Raw genomic sequence first — 20,368 nt, 5'->3', positions numbered from 1 at the left:
CAACACCAGCCAGCTCTGCAGAAGGACTAATCCACGGCGCACCCTGGCGGTTGTAAACGTAACCTGCATCTGCACCAAATATTGGACCACGAGATTTACTGATTAAAATCTTACAGCCTTGGAGTGACTCTCCATTGTGTCGACATGAAGGCAGAAATTGCGTTTCGGCTCACAGTGTCTGTCTATGCAGCTGCATTATTACGAGTGCATTATGTACGCGCATTTTCAGACTGGTGCACTGAGCAGCATCAGAGGTATTAATCATGCCCTGCAGGAGAAAGACTGCAATCATAATTCTAAAAGAAAAACCTACCTTTTGCAGGCTCGGTGTTGTTCAGTGAAGTGACTCGACCGTTTGGTTTCCGCTGGTGGGCTGGTTTGTAAATAAAGAACAGTTGCTTTTTTTCCCCACACAAGGCAGCCCTGAAACCCGTGGTGCCTCTGTTCAGCCTTCCTTCTACAAGGATCCCATCTGGCTAATTACCTTATCAATAAACCTTGAAGATAATATCGCGAGAGCGAGAGCTGGGGGTGAGAACTGAGACCTTCCTTAATGGCATCAACCCGATTCCGATGTTGGAGCTCGTACTTGCATTTATAAGGATTATGTATTAATTTAATTTGAGCAAAGATGAAAAGAGAGCGTTTGTTGGATACAGAAATGTATTTTATTATTAAAACTATTATTATTATCATCATAATAATAATTATTAGTAGTAGTAGTAATACAAGAAGAAAACACATCAGAAATAAACAATAACAACTATAGAAATAATTACTGAAAAAAAATCAATGGCAGCAATCATACAGAAACACAAATGTCACAGTGAACCTGAGGATCTGGGGCCCTGGGGCAATTATCTCGTTACCTTTACCCAATTAGTAATCCAATCAATAATAGATAATCTGTGATTACTGATTTATAACTCTATATGCAACATTGATATATAATTCCTATTAGAACTTTATTTAGGTTGGTTTTTGCTGTGATATTTATACACTCTATTAATACCTACTACCTAGGTTTACTCATCATTCACAAATTTGTTTCAAATTTGCACCACTTAAGTAGAATATCAACTAGGACAAGTCCTCCATATTGTAGCCTTTTCTTATAGAGGGTCTCAATGTCAAAGGTTTAAGACCTTAGTTAGTTTCAAGGTCTTAAGACCTTTTTAGTATTATTCCATCACTGGAGTACAGTAGCACCAATGATTATTAATCGACTAGTTGATTAATGAACTAATCATTACTGCTTTAGAGTACTGGGTACCTGGGGAAATAATGAAATTGCCACCTGTAGTGTGGCCCCTCCGAGCGTAATCCGTCCGTGGCCACAGCTTTACAAGTTGTGGGTTTGTTGTTTATTTATCCGCAGCGCCCTCTGCTGACACAGAATATAGCGTGATAATTTATTCCACACTACATAAAAAAACCCTTATAGATCCTATTTCATGATTTTGTTCACCTCAGCTGTGTTGTTTTTTTTTTTTTATTATCATCACAGAGACATGTGATGATAATGCACAGTGAAACCTTTACATGTGATGAAAATGTATAAAAACAAAGAAACTTTCCCGCTCCCGAGGATTGCCCGGTTCACAAAACAGGCGCACCATATCCGGTCCGGCCGGCAAAATCGTCCGCTACCAATGCGGCTCGTCGTGTTTGAATGTGGCGTCTTTGCATGCTAGTGCTTGAATTACCAAAAAAGAAGTCTTTAATAAACATTAGCAAACCAGTGAGTGTTTTACGGCTGTTAAGATCACAAGCTAACTGCAGTTGTTTGCTCTCTGCAAACGCTACTCGTGTAAAACCACGATACATGTCAATTGAAGCGAAGAGACTCTGCGCAGAAAACATGACCGTTAAAAAGATCGGCACTCATAACGGCACCTTTCACTGTGACGAGGTTCTGGCCTGTTTCTTCCTCCGCCAGTTGCCTGAGTACAAGGTAAGCACAGAAAGCTGCTAAAGTGCGTTTATTGTTCGCTTCTGCGCTGCTGTTTAACCACAGTCTTCCGCTTCAGGTTTAACGCTGTTGTTAATAAACCCACACAGTGAAGGTTTATCTTCATTTTACATGCGCTTATTTTCTGGAGAAATATTTTTGTGTCCCTCTGTCATGGGTAACTTTGACCTGAATGAATGAGAACTTACACAGATAGACCGAAAGGGGGCGCTGCTGTATAGATAGAAAGATGGACCCGAATAGACGATAGATAAAAGAAAGTGACTTATTGTCTGAAAAAGTGGCACTAAAAATGGCATAGATTATTCATGTGTCAGGAACTCTATGGATGAACAGCATTCCTCTGGTGGTGAAGAGCACTGTCTAACCAGCACTATCTGCTGCTAGACAACAATGTCAGTATTTGACAGTTCAGTAAGCATAGCTTACAGGCTTATGTTTAGTGACAATGTAATTTCTTTTCTTTTCTTTTTTTTTTTTGCATGCAGTGTCAGTGTTTTTAAAATTTGTTTTCTGCATTTTTTTTTCTGGTAAATACTCTACACAGTAGTTAAGGTTAGGACAGGACTGTTGCAATGAGAATTACATTATGTTCAGGGTATGGTTAGGGTCACCAAGCCATTCACTGACCCCTTGTGCCCTGTGTGGAGGCATCTACATATCTCCTAATATTTCTAATGTTTTTTTGACTAATTTATCCAGGGTTTTTCCTTTACTTTTTTCACCTGTCTCAATGGGGATGTATATGTGATCTATATGGTCTAAAAATAACTGATTTGGATTTACATTTACCCATTTGGCAGACGCTTTTATCCAAAGTGACTGACAAATGAGGGATAACAGTCAAGCTTTGGTACAGTAGGAGACCTTGGATTAAGCACTAAGTGCTAGATCTATCTCAGAAGTCGCTCTGTAGGCAAGCATCAGTCACTTGAATTTGATTTGGGCAGCCATGGGTGGCCAGTGGAGGTCAATGAGCAGCAGAGTGACATGTGCCCTTTTAGGCTGATCGAAAACCAGACACGCAGCAGCATTCTGGACCATCTGTAAGGGTTTCACTGTGCATGAAGGGAGACCCGCTAGAAGGTCATTGCAGTAGTCAAGGCGAGAGATAACCATGGCCTGTCCCATGGCCTATATCAAGAGCTGAATGGCACTGAGTCAGATCAGGCCTGATTTTTTCCTGTGTTGTATAGACAGATGCAACACGGTCAGAGAAGGATAGCCGATCATCATTCATTACACCCAGGTTTCTCGCAACCTCGGTTGAGGTGAGAGACGAGGCCTTTAACTAAATGTCAGTGCCCAAATGGGCAACAGGCCTGCTTTCAGTGGGTCCAATTAGAGTCAAACTGTTGCTATAATTATTGGTCATTGTGGAATTAATTTCTTGGTTTGATGTGGTTTTTGAAAGCCTAAATGAGGCCTATACATGAAATCCAGATGTCATTTATTTCCTGAAAATGTTCTCTTCCTCTTGACCAGATGCTTGATAATAAAGGCTTGCGAATCTTTCTATTCATTCCACAGGATGCAGAAATCATTCGGACCAGGGACCCGGCGCAGCTGGCACAGTGCGACATTGTAGTAGATGTGGGAGGAGAGTTTGACCCAAAGAGGCACCGCTATGACCATCATCAGAGGTACAGCACTGACACCTGCTGCAAAGAGATTTAATAATTTTTTGATCTCAATAGATGTTTGGAATAAAATGGCCTAAGGCTGGGGAGTATGTTGATATTTGCTGTTCATCACCTGTTATGGTAATCATAGTGGGTTCTTCATGATAACAGTAGTAATTAATACTACTAAGCAGTTACTAAGTTGGATTTCTTGCTTCTTCTAGTCATTTCGTGAGATGTTTGAGAATACCTGCTGAACCACTTTCAGTTTAAATTGGGGTACTTATGATCATGATTTTTTTTTCCTCAAATAACATTGCTCTAGATTGGAAAATCAAACTGGATTTCAGACCTCTTGCTGTTTTGTTTGACTGTTGTAAAGAAAACAAAGGGAAAAAAAAAATAGGTTTATTTCAAAGGATTAGATTTCTGGATCCCAAGACACTCCCTGACATCCTTGAAGCACCATTACTGAAGGGACATGAAGGAACAGTCCCTGTGTTTTCTGCTAAATTTACTGCTTAAGTTCCTTCTGAATGATTTTGCATTCACTCGAAGTCTGATCACGTTGAGTAATCAGCCCATTCCAGGTGTCTTGTCAGCTTAATGTCCTGATGATAATCAGAGATAGCTTTTATGACCACGGTGATAAAGATATGCCAGGGCTCTCATCCTGGCAGGCGGTTAGTGATAATTAGCACTCCTTCAATTGAACGCCCCCCTGCTGTTGGCTCACGAGGCCGCGACACTGTCAGGGGCCGCAGGAGAATGTGGCTGTCACTCACATATGTGGATGGGGGGAAAGGTGGTTGTGATGGCAGGCATGGATGTAAGTGGGCTGGGATGCTGCAGGAAGTTGGATAAGAAGCTGGCAGGAATGATTAGAGTCCACATTTAAATACCACTTAAAAAAATGGTGAGCATGTACAGATGAAGTTGACAGCAAAATGAGTACATTATGGTTAGAATTGTAAAATAAGGGTTACAAATTAAGCCATTAAAGAAGTAGTATGATAGAACAGTATACTGAAATCATTTTCCTAGAAAGGTAGGTTTTAGGTCAGATTTCTGAAGACCTTCTATAAAACAATTTAGTCTTCTCTGCAGTACTGAAGGTCGCAGTGAGATCTAAATGAATTAAAATGGAACCAGATAGGAATTTCTCAATCCAGTTTGGAATTTTTAGATATGAAAAATATTAGACTGAACAATATCTGTTGTAAGCACAGGGGGAAAGAAAGATAGTTTGGAGATGGGCCAGTAATTAGCCAGATATAGTAGGTCAAGAACTGTTGAATGGTTTAACCTACAGCTTGTTTACAACAAAAGCAAAAACACTGTGACTAAAATGTTCACTGAGTGAAGGAAATACCAGCAGGGTTTTTGTGACATAATTATCACAGGAATATCATATGACAGGAATCAGCAATGAATTAAAGCTGACTATGGGCGAGAGGCGGGGTACACCCTGGACTGGTCACCAGTCAATCGCAGGGCTGACACACAAAGACAGACAACCACTTAGTGTAGCCAATTAACCTAATGTGCATGTTTTTGGGATTGTGGGAGGAAACTGGAGTACCCGGAGAAAACCCACGCAGGCACAGGGAGAACATGCAAACTCCGCGCAGAGGAGCCCAAATCGGGGTTCGAACCTGGAACCCTTTTGCTAACCACTGCACCACCGTGCCGCCCCACTTAATACTTTTTTTCAAAATATCAAATTCCTGAAAACTCTTTACTGTCTGGACTTGACTGGTTTCTGGAGGCATAGAACCGCAAGGCAATAATTCTAGTTATATTCTACTTCACTGACTTGCCTTGATTTAGTTCTCCATGGTAAATGACAGTCTGCTCAGTGATGTAACCATCTTTGATTTGACACAAACAGTTTGATGACTTCTCTTTGGTAAATATATCTTTTTCAGACATTCTGAGTTTCACTCTGTCATTTTCCTCTCTCTCATTCACTCCTATCTCCTGAAAATCAGCATAGAAATGCCTCAGCTTGGCCAATTAGTCCTTTAATGGCTGTGATTAACCCCCCAGCCCCCCCTGCAGCATGTCACTCATTCATTTGACGGTCTGTTTTCCGCTGTGCTGCAGCCCAAGCATCCTAATTAAGCCTGAATTAAATGACCAGCAGTGGCTCAGTGCTGGAGCCCACCCATCTCAGCACGTGGCTGAGAGGAGACCTCCGGTGGCTTTTATTTATGTGTGCTCACGCTTACAAACATGCCTTAGCATGCTTTCTCTCTGCGGTCAATGCAAACTCAGTCCCTGAAGCTGAAGAGAATACTTATGGATACAAGTCCTTTTTATTGATATGTGATACACATCCAGTAATGTACATCATACATTGGGATTCAGCAGATGTTTTACTCAAGATGCCTGTCATTGGATTATCATCCAATAGTTTTGGAGCAGTTTATGAGGTTCCCACAATCTCAAGTAAATATCTTAAAAACGCTTTTTGTCCAACTAATGGTCAGAAAGCCCCAGGTGTATTCAATTTAAAATTACATGTAACATAAAAACAAGTAAATCCTCACAACTGTGAAGCGTTCACCATCTAATGTTAGATCTTCAAGTCTTTTTCACACACTGTGAACACAATATTATCTTGTGTTAACAGGACTTTTCTGTAGCAGTCAGCTAACAGATTGTCTTCTGTCTTTCTGTTCAGGACATTTACAGAGAGCTTCCACAGCTTGTGTCCAGAGAAGCCATGGGTGACCAAGCTCAGCTCAGCCGGCCTGGTCTACCTGCACTTTGGCCGTCGGCTGTTGGCCCAGCTGACGCAGAAGAAGGAGGATGACAGGCAGGTGGAGGTGCTCTATGACAAGGTGAGAGGAGAAAGACGACAGATTTATAGCACGCAGTGGATTACCATTGATTATGTTTTATTCACAACACAAACACTTCATTGGAAACAGATGTTTTCCATTTCCTCAGCTGTGTCAAAGTGCCCGCCCCCCCACCTGGCACACTGAATCTAAACAAAGTGAATTTCCATATGGAGTGGGGAGACAAAGGGCACAGAAGTCTGTTAAGAGGTAAAGAGAAAAGATTCTCTCCATAGACATAACATGAAAGGAAATTATATTGTTAAAGGGCACTCATTCATGTGCACTTTGTCCTTGTTTTTTTTTTAAACAGAATCCATGCATACTGTCTGTGGGAAATGCAGAATGTTTATTGTTATTGTTTAGTTTATGGCCTTTTGCCTTAATCAGACAGTTGGCAGTAGAGTGGGACTCGAAATTAAAGCACAGAGACAAGGATGTGACAAAGCTTTCCTCGCCAAAAGATTCAATCTGAGACACTGCAGTTATATTTAATGTATTTTAAAAAGCTCAGCCAGCAGGAGGCCCTGGCACATAAAACATTTTAATGGCCAGGCACATTAAGCCAGCCAAATCTTAGATCACCATGAATATTAGCACTAATAATTCACACTGTCATTGGCCTTTTGATGTGTCAGTTTATCTAAAGCCCAGAGTAATCCTTTTACTCTTGGCTGGGGTTTTATTTATTTTAGGATGTTGCACATCTTGTCCTTAGCCAGTTCAGAAAAACTGAACCTCTATTTTTGCCCCAAAGCTTAGTTCCACTTGTAAAATGTCAGCTCTTAGGTGATTGACCTTCTGATGTACCGAGGAGCTGACTTTTAAGCCCGAAATATGTTTCAGCTTCTCTGCTCCTCTGCTCTTCTTCCACTTCTTTTTGGAGTTTTGCCAGTGAACTGTAAAATAGCAGCAATTTCCTTTTGGTTTAATGATTCAGCCGTGCACTTTAGCCTTCAGTAAATGCCCACACACTGTGACCAAATGGGCTTCAATCATGATAATGTAATCCCAGTACATTTCTCTCTCCTGAAAGTCCTGTCTGTCTTTACTACACTGACTCAAAATAATGGAGGCTGATGCTTCTTTTTAAGAACAAGCATAATCGTGAAAGAGCCGATTTCCATGTCGTTAAAGGTTCATAACCTCTTATGTCTCTTTCAATTTCTTGCAGTTGTACGAGCACTTTGTGGAGGAGGTGGATGCTGTAGACAATGGCATTTCACAGTGTGACGGGGAGGCCCGCTACACCATTTCCAGCACGCTGAGCGCACGTGTTAGCTACCTGAACCCACGCTGGAACAGCAAGAGTCAGGACACTGAGGTGAGTGCATGTGAGTGATTGCATGAGTGTGAATGTAAACTCACACGTAGCACACAGACTGGTCTGCTGCAGAACTGTTGATATATATCAGCTTGATGAGACTGAAATGTTAACTAAAGGTTACAGATTTCGCTCAACGTGTGTCAGACTGAATCTGTGGTATAATATTATTGAAATGGAACATAGTGTGTCTTGTTCTTTAATCACTGTAACTGATGTTTTTATAATAGCAGTTGCAATCTAATGACAATGTGAAAACAGTGTGAAAAAGGTCGCTTTTAATGATGAACCTGAACCTGCAGTTCCTCGTGGGGGGGGGGGGGTCTTCCCTGAACTGGGCAGATTTTACAGATTGGTTTGGATTTTAGGATTACAAGGCTAGAGATATTCTGTACTTAGGAAATGGTTAGAAATTGGATTCAGCTTTAATATTAGAAACTGGATTAGATTTGTGGACACGTGGTATAGAGGGTTGATGAGAGGAAATAACTGTACTCAGTGAATGTCTTCACATACACAAAATAGAAATGTCAGGTTTAGCAGCATCACAAGGTTTAACTAGCAACACATTTTATAAGTAGGAGGTGTGAGAACAAGTGTGTTCGTGGCTAAGCAAACACACACTCAAGGTTGAATCCGGTTATTCTCAATACAGTACAGTGTACATCGGGATATCCTGAATCATAGTGTGACAAAGCACACATACTTAACAGAAGCGGGTTTTATGACCATTAAAACCTGTCGATCTAAATTATTGGTCACGCTTCAGCGCATCTCAGTTCTCTGTGAATAAATGTGTTTTATCATTGCCTGGATTTGTATGACTCATGGACACTCTGGGTATTACTGTGTGAATTACTAAATTTGTTTAATTCAAAAAAGACATCATCACCACATGACATTGTCATACAGGCACTACAGCAAAAAGTCTTAAACTCAAATTACACTTTAGAAACTAAAATAAAAATACATATCTATATCAAAATACTGAACTACAACAATAACAAAATACATGTAATTGATATCTCAAAGGACATTTCTAGTTGATAAATCACTAACGTGTCACCCCGCACCAAAGACAAGCCCTGACCTGGAGTCCATTTTGTTTTGACCGTTTAATATTTAATAGAAGACTGTTCCACGCCCGGGGCTTTTAGCTTCATCATTTAATGATTATCACATACAACCTGGGCAACCTGTAGTGAAACAAAAACACAAAATGAGTTAATAATCCTGCAGTAAACACAACAGGTGCAGCAGTTCAGTTGGTGTGCAGAGGTCGTTTTCAGAGCTGTGCAGAAGCAGCAGAGGCCCAGACATGGACTAGTGTGACTTTTCTGTCTCTCATTAGTGCAGGAGGGGATTCCTGCAGGGAAACAACACCAGTTTTCTGCAGACTCTCATGAGATACCTGCAACCTGGCTGCATATATGTTGACTATGCCAACATTTTCCATTGTTGTGGACTGTCTCAGTGGAGTAGCTGGCCTGTTTGTTTTTTTTCACATTTCAGTTCACATGATTATGTTTCATGTCCTAGCTCTTTCCTACGAGTTCCCCACTGACACTCACGCCGCGAGGCAAGATAGTGCTGAGAGATCAGAAAGTGAGAAAGATTTGTATTGAAAAATGTTGTCAGACAACTTGATGGTGGACTGACGCAGTGAACCCTCAACAGTGGCTGTTTGTCATAATTGAAAAACCTAATGGATTTTCATCTCCTCCAACCACAACTGTTAAACTCAGGGGCTCTGCAGACCCCTCAATCAGATCATGCAGATTATACTTTTGAATGGCAGATCATGTGTGTGCCCAATTGTTTGTGATAGCATGTGTTTGTGCCTGTATTTGTGTCTGTCTTTCTTTCTCATGCTCTCTTGGGTTTCTGTTCACTTTTCTGCAAAGGTCAGTGAGCATATGGTTAGACAAGACTTTATTTTCCTCATTTTATCTGCCACACCGTCTCAAAGTATGTGGAATGCAGAGGTGGTGTTGCAGTGATGAAACGTGTGAATGATCATAAGGATTTCAAGTTTTCTCATCAAAATGACATCTAAAGTCTAGTCAGTTGTCAAAACACTATATTTCTGCCTTCATAATATGATATAGTATTTCTCTCACGTTATTTCACTCTGTTTGACAATAGCATGTATGTGTTGACACATGTTCCCACCAGGAGGGTTTCAGGAAGGCTATGAAAATGGTTGGGGAGGAGTTCATGGACCGTCTGGATTTTTACCAGTCCTCCTGGTTGCCAGCTCGTGCGGTGGTGGAGGAAGCTGTTAAGGAGAGGTATCAGGTACAAGACTGTCCAATCTAATGTTTACATTTTAGCTTTTTTTCCTTTGTTAACACTGTAACTTGGGGCTTGGAAGCTGTTGATTTTTCATTGTTAGTGATTGCTTGTTCATGTCACCTTACCTTTTTTGTAAATAACAGTCTGGCATTTTCTTTTTTCAGTGTATGATTTTTCTAAATTTACTTATTTTTGTACATTGACATTGATTTTTTTTCCAACTGCAATCTTTCAGCTTTGATTCTCTGTTACTGGCAATGGAGGGGAGCAGCTGCATGATTTCCATATTTGATGTGTGTGTGTTTTTTCTAATGGAACTTTTTTTCAGTTCCAGTATCCTTTTTCGGTGCCAATACAAGTTTTCGCAATGCCAGTGTTTCCTTTTTGCAGTTTCAATGTTCATTTCAATGGAAACTTAAACAGTGCCAAAAACTAGACACTCTAACTAAAGACTCTGCTCTGGCTCCATATTTTAGCTTCTGTTAAATCGTATAATACACTATACGATATGATGATATTGAGAAACTTGATTTTAAAGCTGCAAAATCAAGCAGTTTTCAAATTTGATTAGTATTTTCTCTTTCCCTTATTTTCTAAGAAATCATAAATTACACAGAAAACTGCAGTTGTTACTCTCTACTAAAGCTCAAGACTTCCACGTCTGTGCTTATCCTCTGTGCTTGCACATCAGTGACCTCCAATTTCCTGGTTCTTTTCTCATTTTCAGGTAGATCCCAGTGGGGAGGTGGTGTTGTTCTCCCAGGGTGGATGCCCCTGGAAGGAACATCTGTTTGCCCTGGAGAATGAGCTCCAGGTGGAGACGCCCATCAAGTTTGTCCTTTATTCAGACCAGAACGGACAGTGGAGGGTCCAGTGTGTCCCCGCTGGGCTCAACACCTTTCAAAACAGGTGATCTTTTTATTCTAAATACAAGAGTTACAACTACAGCTTGATCCAAAGTCTGTTTTTAGTTAGACTTTATTAAAGGTTATTTAAATGCCATTTCTGCTTCACGAGGTACAGCTTGTGATCTCATGTGCGGAGGGAGCACCTTGCATGAGTTACCTTGGCAGAAATCAAGCATGCGGAACTCGCAGGGATGTTGTGACACTGACTCACACACAAGAAATTCTCCCAGACAGGATTTATTTAAGCACTGGAGGAAAACACAGTGACAGACACAGCTCCTGACTCTCCCAAATGTGTTGAATTGAGTCGAGCTCTGGTGACAGAGATGAGCCATGGCGTATGATTTAACTTTCGTGCTCTTTGGACCATTTGACAGCTACTCACAGAGGTCTGACATGCCATTCTGGGAGAGAGTAATTCCTGCTAGGACAGAAATACTTGTTTGTAGAGTGAGGATGATCCTTTAGTTAAGGCAGAGGTTTTGTTCTCACATTTCTCTCTAAGGGTTTGAAAGGATGTAAACACACCCAACACCTCAACACAGCCACCTGAGTCCTTCCTCTGTGCACACCCCTCTCGCTCAGGTGTTTCTCTTTTGTTTTCCTCATGTTAATTGCACACGCTGCTACAAATACAGCAAGTACAGCAATGTATGGCACAACTTTTTATCTGCAGCCACTTGTTTAAGCATGATTCAGGATTTTTATGAAAATGAATACTAATGAATGTGAGATACACACTCTATTGAACCATCAGACTCACTCTCACAATCACAACCCTCTTGTAATATGAATATAATTTAGGCCTCTCAGAAGTTACATAGCTGCATCATTGAGTGTTTACAGACCCCTTTAATCTTCAGATAAGAGCACTGAACAAATCAGTAGTTTTGTGCCAACGTGCTTAAGTTAAACACATTTTTATTTATTTTTTTGTTACTGAAGAACATCCTTATAATGACAGTCCTAACATGCTGATATTTAGCAGACGTAATGTTTATCATGTTGAACATCTTAGTTTAGTGAGTTAGCATCCTGATACTTGCTAATTATCACAAAACATAGAATACAAAGGCTAGGTTTTTGTACTTGAGTATTTGGCAATTTGTAATTTTGGCCTTATGACGGAGCTGCATGAAAAGTTGAGTAACCACCAGTCATAAGTCATTAGAATTTGTTCTCTGGGGACCATGAATTTTTGTATAAAATTTTATGGCAATCCATCTTCTAGTTGAGCGACAGCACTAGTATGGATAAAATTCCTGTCTCTGTGTTTATTTTTGGAGCTCTGTGTGGACTGCTGCATTGTAGTGGACAGCTGGGGCTCATCCTCTTTCACTCATTCAGAATGCTGATGGTTGGCGTCTTATTAAGACTAAGAAAGTGGATCACACAACTCCGGTTGTCAAACCACTGTAGAGTCTACCTGCTGTCAGAGTATTGACTTTAAGGTGCTAAGATTACTTGTTAATAAACTACTAAATTGATTATGGACAAAGTAAATGTGTTACAGTTCTCCAGAAGTCTCAGTTCATCAGCGACAGGTCTGCTTATAAAACATGGTGGAGCTGCAGTTTGTTTCTGTGTATCAGATATCTTGAACAAACTTAATGAAGGTCTGAGCTTTGCTCTGTTCTAAACTCTTATAGATTAATGTAATGTACCTTTTTTGTTTGCAATTGCTTTTATTTAAATTTTAAGCTATGTAGAAATGAAACTACACTGCTTTTATCCCTATTAGTCTTGTGTATCTTCCTTCATTTCATGACATTAATTTAATTTTTTCCCGTCATCGTCTTTTAAATGTTTTAATACATTTTTTCACCTTATGTCCTGTAAAACACTTTGTGTTCGTGCCATACATGTGTACATGTCTTGCCTTTCCTTGTGCGTCTGTCCCTGCAGCTGTGGTTGTTGAGCATTTTCTCATCTTCTAGCAATAATGAGGTCTTGAACCCATAAGACTGGCACTTAAACGAAAGGTGCCTCATCCGTGCTTATTAAATCACATTAGTATTCTTGTCTTGTCACTCAGTACATGATGACAGTGACAAGACAAAGCCCCTCTGTGTGAATTTGTCAGGTGATTAACACCTATCATGTCTGTGTTGGTTACCCCTGGAGGGGAATGTTTACCTGAGGAGTGTCTCTCACACACTAACCTGCAATGTTGCTCTTCTAACGTCATTAGCATCCCCACTGCACGAATCAGCTGATATGCACGGATCATTTTGCATGTGGAGTTTTCAGACTCTTATCGCAGCCTCCAGCTCCACACAGATCCACAAATACATGCTGTGTCAGACAGAATAGCTTGTCACATATACATTTACCAACTAAAGACTCTTTACTGTAGCTTATAAATGTAAATAAATGGTTTAAATAAGATACTGGTAAGATAGTAGGTGGTGGACTTGTTCTTTTGCAGGGAATGCAGCCAGACTGGTGTTGTGTCTAAGTCTGTTCTCCCATCAGAATGTGTTTACCTCCCGTTATAATTGTGTTTCCCATAGCGACCCCCCCCCCCCCCCCCAGAGGTTAGAGTTAGGTTCAGCTGGCATCCGCTGTTGACTGGCTGTTTTCCCAGCAGAAGAATAAGTCCATCACCCAGCAGCGGCTTATTTAAACCATATATTTATCAGCTACTGTATAGAATCTATAGCTGGTAAATGTATGTGTTCAAGGTGAGTGGTGATTCTGTTAAAATAAGCAGATTCGATAAGCTCCAAATCTTATCAAATCTCTTATCGCACTGTTTTACTCTCCTCACCATTTTTGATCACCAAAGAACGATGCAAAGGTTCAACTTAAGTTTTATTATAATTTTCATACACATGTATGTCAAAATACAGGAAAACCCAATGTCATACCTAGCCTGTGGTGCCGATGGTGGCTATGGTTACGTTTGCCTTGGTTCTCATTTTTAGCTGCTGGTTAAAGTGACGGACATCTCTGGTGGCAGGTTAGATTATCTGTAAGTAATTAACATTAATTCGGTAAGGGCTAAAATGGAAAGGTTGGCTGTTCACCGGCTGACGTGCTCTCTGCAGCTGATGTCTGTATTCGGTCACTTGCTGTAGCAGTGTTTGTGAGCGAAAAAAAAAACCTGTCACACTGTAAGACCAAGGTACGACGGTGAGTGGATTGTGTGTTTCAGTGGCAGTGTGTCTTACATTCATTTAATTAACATTTCATACATTAGGCTGCTCATTTCACTTTTCAGGTTTTTGGCATATGTTCAGATGTGTAGTTATGGTCACTCAGTTTTGTTGCAAATGATAAACTGGCCTTCAGTCAAATTAAAGTTGAATCCTACCTTATTGTCTGACAGCTGTACTCTTAGTTAATTCCCCCTGGAGCACAAATTACCCAGCTTTCTCTTGCATTTTTTGAGGCTGAATGATTAGCTTTGCAGCTTCTATTTTATTTATTTATCCCACTTCTATCCTCTCCATCTGGATGATTTTAAGGAGCAATTTTCATCCACATTCTGGTCCCAAGGGAAAGCTGAACAAAAAATGTAATGATTTGTATCAAAGACAGCTTCTTTAACAAGTGTCAAAGTGAAGATAATTTTGTGTACAGCTGTGATGTTTTCTGTATAATTTCCACTCCCAGCATTCAAGGTGTTTTCTGTTTGTAAATTCCCCTGAGCAAACACTTTCTGTTCTGAAATGTAAGTGAAGTAAGTGTGACTCCTTTTTATGCTTGAAAATTAGCCTAACATCTTATCATCATAACCAAATGCACCGAAGCTCTTTAACTTCTCACACATTATTTTACACTGCGTACTAACCTCGGTGACATATTCATAGCAGCAGTAGGAAATGTTTGCTTTGCATCAGAACTTAATACAGCACTGATGCAGTGTAAATCGACAGAGCAGGGAGCAGGGGTGCTGATATTGATGAGATAAAATTACAAACAGTAATGCTGATGTTTGAATGATTACGTGCATGTATTGTTTCCTGTCAATCCCTCATGAAATTTTAAGCCCATGCGGGAGTGGTGGACTTTGCCACTAATAATGGAAACTACATTATAGAGACGTAATTATAGATGGTATATGCAATAAATGGAAACTGCTGAAAAGATGCTGTCTATAAATAGAAAGGATCGTAAGGACTTTAACTCTAATACAGCCATTCTGATTCTACACAACATAATTCTACTGCTACTTCTCTCTCTTTTGTTCATGTGACATATTTCCTGGAGGGCAAATCCCTCCTATGTTGCTCTTCCTAGCATTTCTCCAGTTTTTTTTGTAGAATATATCTAATTGGAATCAAGGGTCTAAGCATAGAGGGTGTTCTTCAGCCCTCTGAGACAAATTTGCAACTCTGAACTGTATGAAGATTGACTTGACAAATGTGACATCTCAGATACCACATACTGGGCTTGAGACCTCACTATCACAGCAGATGGTGACCACCACGTTCTTTAAAAGTCTTATTCCCTCTGACAGTATGTGCCCTTATGCCTTTATGCTGGGTTTGACATGTCTCATTATTGATACGCTGTGGGTTGCTTGGGAGCAGTAGGGGGCTTCCAGAGCACATCATGCCCGAAGACACAGGAAGAGGGTGGAATATGTTTTTAATTCAGGCTTTATCTGACCAGTGGCTTCTCTGTTACGTGCTTTCTATTTTCACCTCTTCCCATGAGCTCCCCTTGCTCCTGGCTCTTCTATTAGTGTTTCTTTTCTGCCCTCTCTCTCTCTCTCTCTCTCTCTCTCTCTCTCTCTCTCTCTCTCTCTCTCTCTCTCTCTCTCTCTCTCTCTCATGTACAGTATTTCTGTCTCTTTCCTATAATCACCCTATTCCATTTCATCACCTTTTTTCCTATCTGATTTTCTCTTTTCCTATTAATCCTACCCCCCCTTTTTTCTACAACCCCCCCCCCCCCCCCCCCATCCTATCTCGCTGTCTCACCTTTCCCACCTTCCACACCTCCCTTTCCTCATCCCTGTGCTAGACTTATTTCCACTCCACTGCAGAATCTCATCAGGCGGCAGCGCTTTTAACTAAAAAGACACATGCACCTGTTTATGTTCGTGTAGTACTTCAAAGATTTAATTTAATGCAAACGTGGCGGTTGGTGTGGAGCTACATGAGAACAATGGCTTGTGAGATGGATAAAAAACATAGCACCAGATGGCTCTTTCTCTGGGTGGCCTGCTTCCTCTCAGTTGGCATGTGCCGACTCCACGAAAGGGGTGTTGTTATCACCTGTGTCCCTGCTACTGCACCTGGGGGAAAAAAAGGTCTATTTTTATCAGCATCACATTGCTAAGGAAATGTGAGCCGGGAGAAGGAAGAGAGAGGGAGTGGAAGCAGTCCTTCCTCTGAGATGTACAGTATAGGATAATACTGTAAGTTGACAACAAAATGAGCTGAACCAGAACATTTCTTGAAAAACACACTGGCTGCTGTCATAGTTATCTGCTGTGCATCTGTGTTAGGGTTGCAGCTAATGATTATTGGCCAATTATGTTTTTTCTCCAATCTATCATTCGCTTAGTAAAATGTCAGAAAATTGATAAAGATCCCCATCACATGTTCCAAAAGCCCTAGGTGACATTTTCAAATGTCTGACGAACAGTCAATTACCTTACACATGAGTGAAAGGAAAGCAGCAAATCCCCACAAATGAGAAGCTCGGACTTGATGTTTGACATTTTTGCTGTAAAAATTAGGAAAGTACTTTATAGATTATCAGAATTGTCACTAATTTTTATTTTTGTCAGTAGACCAATCAGTTGAATCAAATGTTGCAGATTTAATTGTAGATTAGAGGAGGATAAAAAAGCTGTCCTGTTTCTGGCTGGGCGAAATGGTAAAACTAAAATTGTGGTGAGGAAGTGAGGAAATGGAAATAATTCTGTGTAATTTCCCCTAAAAATTCTTATCCTTTTTTCATCTCAGCCCCCTTGTAATACCAATTGGCTAAATCACTCGTATGGCTCCAGCTGAAAGAAAAATGTGTGAGGTGTCCATGAATTCTGAGTCAGCAAGCTAAGGATTAAGACTTCACAGAAGGTTCAGACTCTGCACAACATCTAAGCACATGCAGTTTTTATGTCTTGATAACATATCGTCTCCAGTATACCTAATCTTGAGTAATATTTTTTTCCCTAATGAAGCACTCCTTCCCAATATCTGTCTTATTATGGTGTAAATAAAGGTCTGATGGGGGGTCTTATCCCATGAGAAAAGTAATTTGCTAATTATGGGCTTATTTTTAGACTGGTCATCTTGAGAATCAGCGCTTCCTGGCCTGTCATAACAACAACAGTCATCCCCGCCTACTCCTTCCCTCATTACCAGCCCTGTTGACCTTTCCTTAGAGCTCTTTTTCCAGTCATACTGTGGAGCTATCGATTGGCTGATTCACTTAACAAGGATTATGGGTTTGCTGTGCTTTCCTCCCCAGGTTGTCCTACAACTGTCTTAATAGGAATAAGATTGTCTAGACTATTATTTAAAATGATAGTTCTTTCGTGTAATTTCTTTTGATTTTGAAGCTCCTCGCTCTCTGAATGTTACAGTTGCAGATGATATTATACAGAATGGTGAATAATATTCCAAGGGGAGCAGAATGTCTGAGAATTGAACATTTTCAGAATTGAGAACAAGGGAAAACATTTTATGCATTTCAAAGTTGCAGCCATGTTTGGCAGCCGTGTCACTTTATTTCTCACAAGTTTTGACTGTTACAGTTCCATAATTCATCAAGCCTGTGACAGAGAGGAAGAGGTGCCTGAGGTCGGTACGACATTTGTAATGAAATCTGAAGCTTTTAGCAGATTGATCCAGTTTTTAAGGCATTTAAAGTCTATTTCAGAGGCAGTGGAAGGGTGAGAGGCGAGGGATGAAGTTATGAATCAGAATTAAATCAGGATCAGTATGAAACATAGCTAAATATATCAATACTTTGAGAAGAACAGAGGTCTGAGATAATGGAGATAATGACCCCATCAAGGCAAAAATGATACTCACATGCACACAGACACCGTCATACACACAAAAGAGAACTGGCGATGTGTTTTAAACGATCTGCCAGGCTGTAGACAGAGGCGTATGCTACATCCAGTGGGTGGTAAATGAACTGCTCTGCATTTTTATGAATTTTCAGCCTCTGTACGCTACATCCAGAGACACTTTGTCGAGGTCAGCTCGTAAACCCTCACAGAGCCAATCTTTTCCCCACGTTGTAAGATTGCCTGTTGACTGTGCTGCCACTGTATGGCTCTCCAACCGCTGTGCCATCCTGTGGTTTTCCACGTTGCTGGAGAAGAATAAAGCTAGTTTTATTGGTCATTTTGCTGGGACTGATTGCAGCAGTGCCTTGTGTGAGGTTTGTCTGCAGTTTACCTTTAATGGCAGCAGTTTACCTCACGTCCTTCTGGTCATGAAATCCGAAGAGACCAGAGGAATGCAAGTCTTTGTGCAAAAGCATGCAGAAATAAAGGAAGGAAATCATTATTATTTAATTCACACCTTTAAATGAGTTTGCTTTTTTGGTTTTAGTGCCGCAAATAATTATTTTCCTTATCAAAAATTTTGCAGTCTACAGTCTAAAAGAATCAAATCCTCACATTTGCCTGAGAAGATGGAGCCAGCAAACGTATTTTTGCTTAAAAAGTGGCTCAGACAATTAATCAGTTAATAAAATAGTTACCTATTAATTAAATATAAATAAATAAATAAATAAATAAATATACATTTTGTTTTATTCTTCCTGAGCCTAGAAATGATGCTATAATTGCTGGTTTTCTGCTTTTGCAGACATGTACAGCACAGTGTGTTTTGCAAAAGTAATGTGTCAACAGGAAGTGAGCAGCTGACCACAGAGAGTCCATCTGTAAGCCAACAAGCCCTTCTGTCTTCCTTTACCAGGCTGTCCCTGCCAGAAGAGTGGCGAGGCGTTCGGGACGAAGCGCTGTCAGAGCTCAGCGGGATTGAGGGCTGCATCTTCGTCCACGCTGGAGGCTTCATTGGCGGGAACAAGACCCAGGATGGAGCCCTGGAGATGGTCCGGAGAACTCTGCAGGCTGCCGCCCAGTCCCCTGCAAATGGAGGCAGCTGACCGGTCAGAGAGGACAGCCAACAGCACGTTTTGTCCTCAGGGTCAGTCTTTAGCGAGGAGATCAAGGATTAAAATGTTAGTTTGCTACCTTTCAGCTTGTTTGTTCCAGCCAGAGCTAATGTTGTTTTGTTCTGTCTTGCCAGAATGGGGATGGTATGGAATGGCAGCCAAATAACCTTGGACCGGTTCCCTAAATACCTATATTTCAAAACACCCACTCTGAATCATAATTTTCACTCATTTTATTCTTCCTCTCTCTGTCTGGACTTACAAATACGTATCTGTTTTGGTATTCATTTGCAATAAAAAACTATTTGGATTATATTCTGGTCTTCTATAAACATCTCAGTATGATATTAAATCCAGAAATATTATTCTTCCACTTCTGCTCACACCTCTTTTTTTCACTGTTAGCTGTCGTAGTCCATCTGGCCGACCAGCTCCAGCATCTTCAAAGCCTATGAATACCGTGGCCTTACCTTTCAAGGGTTGATTTATATAGACACCTGGACAGTGGTTCATCCTTTCATTTCCAGCGTGCTGACATTAACTGTAGCACTACAAAGAGATACAGAGGCTACTTCCACTTGCTCCAAGATCAAAGTGTCAATAATGAGACCTGATTAATTCTGAGAAAATTAAATTTCCAAACAGCACAAAGAGGTTCTCCTTATAGCAGCCACTGTCGAGACAAGGTTACCTCCAGCGGGACGAGCCATACAGTCAATTTCCCTGTAATAAAGTCAGGGGATGTGCCTTGAATTTTCTCATTACTGCTCCAGATTTTCTTACCCCCCAGCTCTACCTGTTACTCCACCCTTATTGCATTCTCTACAAGGGTGCCCTCCTGCTGCTTTTGCCCTATGTAACATATTGCTCTATAATTTCATTGCTATGAATTTTATTACCATCAGTGCTGTGTCATTGTGCAAATGCCATAGCAGAGAAAAAAAGAAACCATTCATATGTTGTTACTTACAGTCGTTAATGTTGCTCTGCTTCTTTTCTTGTTTCTCATTTGTCATTTATTGTGTTCAGTGGTGCGCACTGGTACCCTTGTACCATGTTTCTTTGTCACTCTTTCGCTTTCATTGATTCTCTCTTAATATGATTCTCTCAGAGAAACTTTTAATGCTTTGACTAAATCCTACTCAGAAATACAAACATCAGATGCCATTAAGTCAAGAAATTTGCAAAGATAATACATGGTCATAACAATAAATCTCTTAGTGTATCATCTAATCTATATTTAGTCTCAAGTTTCAGCTGCAGAGTTATTGTTTCCCTTTTAGCTGAGAGTGCAGTGTTTATTT

The 20,368-nt window shown here is 40.5% G+C and overlaps 1 protein-coding gene across 1 annotated transcript; it reads left to right on the top strand.

Moving 5' to 3' along the window:
• Nucleotides 1-1,634: 1,634 nt before the first annotated feature.
• myg1 (myg1 exonuclease) lies at nucleotides 1,635-19,377 on the top strand. The gene is made up of 8 exons (XM_041033007.1): nucleotides 1,635-1,954; nucleotides 3,503-3,615; nucleotides 6,281-6,440; nucleotides 7,615-7,764; nucleotides 9,940-10,062; nucleotides 10,787-10,968; nucleotides 18,866-19,096; nucleotides 19,199-19,377. Exons 1-7 carry the CDS (start codon nucleotides 1,673-1,675, stop codon nucleotides 19,053-19,055), a joined length of 1,200 nt encoding a protein of 399 aa, XP_040888941.1. The 5' UTR covers nucleotides 1,635-1,672; the 3' UTR covers nucleotides 19,056-19,096; nucleotides 19,199-19,377.
• The last annotated feature ends 991 nt before the right edge of the window (nucleotides 19,378-20,368 follow it).

The sequence above is a fragment of the Toxotes jaculatrix genome, chromosome 3 (assembly GCF_017976425.1).
Source record: "Toxotes jaculatrix isolate fToxJac2 chromosome 3, fToxJac2.pri, whole genome shotgun sequence".
Classification (NCBI taxonomy): Eukaryota; Metazoa; Chordata; class Actinopteri; family Toxotidae; genus Toxotes; species Toxotes jaculatrix.
Note: the sequence above shows the minus strand (reverse complement) of the source record. Positions and strands in the feature narration are given on the sequence as shown.

Coding starts and splice junctions, on each gene's coding strand:
- myg1 (XM_041033007.1), top strand. CDS start 1,673: ATGTGGCGTCTTTGCATGCTAGTGCTTGAATTACCAAAAAAGAAGTCT. Junction 3,616..6,280: donor CGCTATGACCATCATCAGAG/GTACAGCACTGA, acceptor CTTTCTGTTCAG/GACATTTACAGAGAGCTTCC. Junction 10,969..18,865: donor CTCAACACCTTTCAAAACAG/GTGATCTTTTTA, acceptor TTCCTTTACCAG/GCTGTCCCTGCCAGAAGAGT.